General features: G+C 31.9%; 2 protein-coding genes across 6 annotated transcripts in view; one reads left to right on the top strand and one right to left on the bottom strand.

The window, feature by feature from the left end:
- The window catches only part of LOC108745689 (presenilins-associated rhomboid-like protein, mitochondrial), a 9,142-nt gene extending 6,956 nt beyond the window's left edge, over positions 1-2,186 (top strand). For both annotated transcript variants that reach the window (XM_018481984.1, XM_018481985.1), the window contains exons 3-8: positions 166-267; positions 335-500; positions 602-822; positions 993-1,094; positions 1,625-1,722; positions 1,992-2,186. In XM_018481984.1, coding sequence (XP_018337486.1) covers positions 166-267; positions 335-500; positions 602-822; positions 993-1,094; positions 1,625-1,722; positions 1,992-2,085 — 783 coding nt within the window. In that variant the 3' untranslated portion in view covers positions 2,086-2,186. The remainder of the gene's footprint in view (positions 1-165; positions 268-334; positions 501-601; positions 823-992; positions 1,095-1,624; positions 1,723-1,991) is intronic.
- A 240-nt stretch (positions 2,187-2,426) lies between these two features.
- The window catches only part of LOC108745690 (S-formylglutathione hydrolase), a 33,086-nt gene continuing 30,989 nt past the window's right edge, over positions 2,427-4,523 (bottom strand). For all 4 annotated transcript variants that reach the window (XM_018481989.1, XM_018481986.1, XM_018481987.1 and 1 more), the window contains 3 exons: positions 3,085-3,462; positions 2,780-3,005; positions 2,427-2,649 (listed from right to left, as the gene is read on the bottom strand). In XM_018481989.1, the coding sequence (XP_018337491.1) occupies positions 2,464-2,649; positions 2,780-3,005; positions 3,085-3,462 (790 nt within the window). In that variant the 3' untranslated portion in view covers positions 2,427-2,463. The remainder of the gene's footprint in view (positions 2,650-2,779; positions 3,006-3,084; positions 3,463-4,523) is intronic.

The following is a 4,523-nucleotide window of genomic DNA, read 5'->3' on the forward strand; positions in this document are numbered from 1 at the left end:
ATATATTTCGAGTTTATTTTGAGACACTGTGTGATATGTGTGTGTATATATATATATATATATATATATATATAGTATATAATTTTTAAAAAATATTTTTAAAATACTAACTTTTCTTAAAGTGAGTAAACGACATATGAATATTTTGCATTTTTGTTTTATTAGTTTAGCGGAGCCACTATAGCAGGTGCTGCAATTTGGGAGTACGAACGTATCAGAAGCCAGACGTACAGGCTAATTCATCGTTATAGACAGCTTCGAATTAAAGTAGGTATTATTTGGATAAACATTCAATAGATACTTTAGTTAGTATGTACAATAATACATTGGTTAGCGAACAGGATGGAAGAGCGAAATGGAATCATGGTGGCAGAACTTGACTGAAGGACAGAAGATGTTTGTCCCTATATGTTTTATAAACGCAGTTATATTCTTATTGTGGCGAGTGCCGACATTGCAGAAAACAATGGTGCGCTATTTTTGCGCCAATCCGGCTTCTAGTAAGTGATACCATCGTCTTAAGTAACTAATACTTGCAGTTTGTAACAGTTATTTTACTTCTGAATTATCATAAATGTTGATTAAGAATAATTCTCATAAGGTGCGTCATGTTGGTCTATGGTATTTTCCACCTTTTCACATTACTCCATAATCCATCTGGCTGCGAATATGTACGTGTTACACAGCTTCAGCACAATAGCTGTGACAGCGTTGGGGAAGGAGCAATTTTTGGCTCTATATTTATCAAGCGGAGTAATTTCCAGCTTTGCTAGTCACGTGTATAAAAGTATGTTTGGAATGCCAGGCCTTTCTCTAGGAGCGGTAACTAACTTTAATTTGAACAATTAAACAAATAATTTGTATATTGCAGATATGTTGAAAATTCTCTGAAAGTAATGATAAAGTTTCATGTTTTTTGCGTATGTCTGTATATCTTCTATTGTATCTATCATTGTTTAAGTTTTAACGTTTAATAGTTGTTTTTATTTTAGTCTGGAGCGATTATGGGTATTCTTGGGTTTGTGTGTACACAGTATCCTGATATACGACTCAGTATAGTTTTCCTTCCCGTACTCACGTTTACAGCGGGTATGGTAAGTATCCCATCTTATCTAAGTTATATGATCACAAATATGAAGATAATAGGCGCGTTCAAGTTGACAAAGCGGCTAGTATGTTTGCCGAGCAAATGAGCACAATTGGTTGTTACTTATAGATCCAACCAATCATATTCAATCGCTCGTTAAACATGCCTAGCCGCTTTGCCACCTTGAACTCGCCCATTATTACATAAGGGCAGAGTCCATCCTTGCTTAAGATTCGAGATGGTCTTAAGCTAGTGTTCGAGATATCATGAACCAGTCAAAGGCTGGTATTCACAGTCAGTTCTTATTTTAAGACCGTCTTAAGTAATATCTAAAGTCGCTAATGCGGCCCTCTGATTGGTTCATGATATCCTAAGACTATTTAAGATGGTCTTAAATATAAGATCCGACTATAAATACCGGCCAAAGAACCGTATTACTATCTTAAGACATTATTTGAGACGTCTTGAGATTAAGAACGGACTGTGGATTCCAGCCATAATCTTCCATGGTATAATCCTATTGTATTTTTTACATAGGCAATTAAAGGAATAATGGCTTTGGATGTTGTTGGTTGTATCTTAGGATGGAAATATTTTGATCATGCTGCGCATTTAGGTGGTGCATTGTTTGGAATGTAAGTTTTATTACATAGTGTATAATTCTTATAAAATAAGCAATTTCTACTGCTATATTTTAATGAATTTAAAAAATAAGAGATAACACATAATGTTCTAAATTTAAGCAATGCTAAACAATTTTTCTAGAAAAATAATTTCACTATTTATTAAGGAAATGATATAAATTAAGAGATTAGTAGATATTGATATAAATCACACACACACACGCGCGCGCGCCATGCACGCACGCACATACGCACATATAATTTTTTTCTAACAATTGCAGATTCTGGCAAGTGTGGGGTAATGCCAATATTTGGCAGAAACGAGAGCCTCTTTTAAGTCTCTGGCATGAATTCCGAGAACCTCCAAGATCATAATGATATTTTTTTTTTAATTTAGATTTCAGTTTATTATATTGTTTACGGTATATTCTGTGGATAAATTGTAAAGTTTTAATCATCATGCAAGGATATTTGCTTAAAAAAAACAAAAAAATTCAGATATACAATATTTCTATTATTTATAATTCTATATTTTTACATGTAGTAAAATATAAATTTTTGAACAAAATAAGAAAGTATAAAAGTTATTCTTTATTATCCATGTAAAACTCAAAAGTTATAACCATATTTGTAGTATCTTTTAAATTTATTTCAATGTAATTTCCATTAAAAGCGTAAGAAATATAAATCTTGTAAATTATAAAAGTTTAAATTTTTAAAATAATTTTTGGTACAGTAATTTTGGATACAATCTTAATTTTTAAGATATTTCATATGATGCTTAAAGTGATCTTCAATAAATGTAGTAATAAAATAATAACTATGATCATAGTCATCTTGAAATCTGATAGTTAGCGCGATGTTATCCTTGTCCTTTGCAGCATTTAATAGATTCTCTGGTAATAATTGGCCTTCTTTCAAAAACTTATCCTCTTTGCCCTGTAAATTATAGAAACACACAAATTATAGAATTATGAATCATTTGAATTAAAAAATTAAAGAAGTCAAATGCATTATAATAAATAAAATGTTAACACATGTTAGAGATGCAATTAAAAGTTATTAGAACCTGATCAATTAAAATATCCAAAGGTGGGCCATTATATTTCTTTGCTAGTTCGGTAGCATCCCATTCCTTCCATGCAGCATTATCTTCCGATCCTCCCAAGTATCCTGAGAAAGCTTTTTTTCCCCATGGACATAAGATTGGATTACTTATGGGTGCAAAAGCTGAAACTGTCTTGAACTGTCCCGGGTTTTTAAAGGCACAAATTAAAGCGCCATGTCCTCCCATACTAAACAAGAGGAAAGAAGAAGCATTTTAAAGAGTACATGCCAAAATGTTCCTGTATTCCAAAGGATTATTTTTTATACCTATGGCCCATTATAGACTGTTTAGACGGCAAAGTTGGAAATTCCTTATTAATCAAAGTTGACAATTCTTTTGTAATATAGCTGTACATTCTGTAGTTTTTTTTCCATGGTTTACATGTCGCATCTACATAAAATCCTGCACTAGTACCAAAATCATAACTGTCATCCTCTCCAGGAATATTCAATCCTCTTGGACTAGTATCAGGTATGACAAGAAGTACACCATGATTTGCAGCATATTTCTGCGCTCCGGCTTTCTGACTAAAATTAGCCTCTGTACAAGTAAGACCAGATAACCAGTAGATAACCGGTACTGATTTCTTTTCAGCTTGAGATGGTATGTAGAGAGCAAATCTTGTCTTACATCCCAATTCTGTACTATTAAACAATTATAATCATCTTTTTAGACTTTGCAAAATACTTAAAAATAAATTTAGGGTAATTATTCAGAATATTGCTCTCCCATATAAAATCTTAATAAAAATATACTCATTCAACGCGTTTTCCCTTAAAGGAATGCTGGAGCGACGGCTGAATTTGATTGATGTCGATAAAACAGATTTTTAATTCCAAATAAAATATTACGTACATCAAGAAAACGTTTCATACATTAATTATTATAGAATATTACATTCATTAAGCAAAATCATTAAGTAAAACGTTACGTATATTTCTTGCTCTACTACATCCTATGAATGCGAGATTATGTACACTCAAATCGTATTTCTCAAGTTTCATTTCTCTTATAAGCTTCAAAATAATAATTTGAAGGTCTCATGATATTCTTATAATTACTCAAATATAGGAAAGTACTTTTTGTTTGGATATATTCTTGCATTCATTTATATATATATATATATATATGTGAAGGAAGCAAACCTACATGGATTGCCAACAGAAAATTATAATTTATAATTTTTTAGGAATTTTCACATTGGTTTGTACTTTTCCAAATTTGCGTTTTTTTTTTATTCTGGAGAAGGATTTTTTATTCTGTATAAGGAAGTAAGAAACGAAATAATTTGAGAAATACGAAATAACGCTCCGTTGGTAACTCTAACATCTCCTTATGGGGATCTGTATTACAGATAGAACTACTTCAAATTCGATAGTAGTAACATCTTCCATTCATTCTTATAATTATTATATATCGTGTCTCGCTCAAACGCATTCATCTGTCCTTATCTAACATATTGTAACGGCCATCTCTTAGAAGATCGAACACCTACTGCTAAACACAATTATTGCTTTGATTACCATTGAGTCTTCACTCAGTGTTCGTATACGAGGTCTGTTCAAAAAGTATCGCGAATTTTGAATTTCCGCGGGTTACGTATATTCGATTTTCGATTTTTTTGTGGCGTTATGTTGGTACTCATGTCTCTCACTTATGCCGACAAGTTCGGCCATTTTGAATGTTCAGTTAATTTTTGACAGCT

The sequence above is a fragment of the Trachymyrmex septentrionalis genome, unplaced genomic scaffold, assembly GCF_001594115.1.
Source record: "Trachymyrmex septentrionalis isolate Tsep2-gDNA-1 unplaced genomic scaffold, Tsep1.0 scaffold146, whole genome shotgun sequence".
Classification (NCBI taxonomy): Eukaryota; Metazoa; Arthropoda; class Insecta; order Hymenoptera; family Formicidae; genus Trachymyrmex; species Trachymyrmex septentrionalis.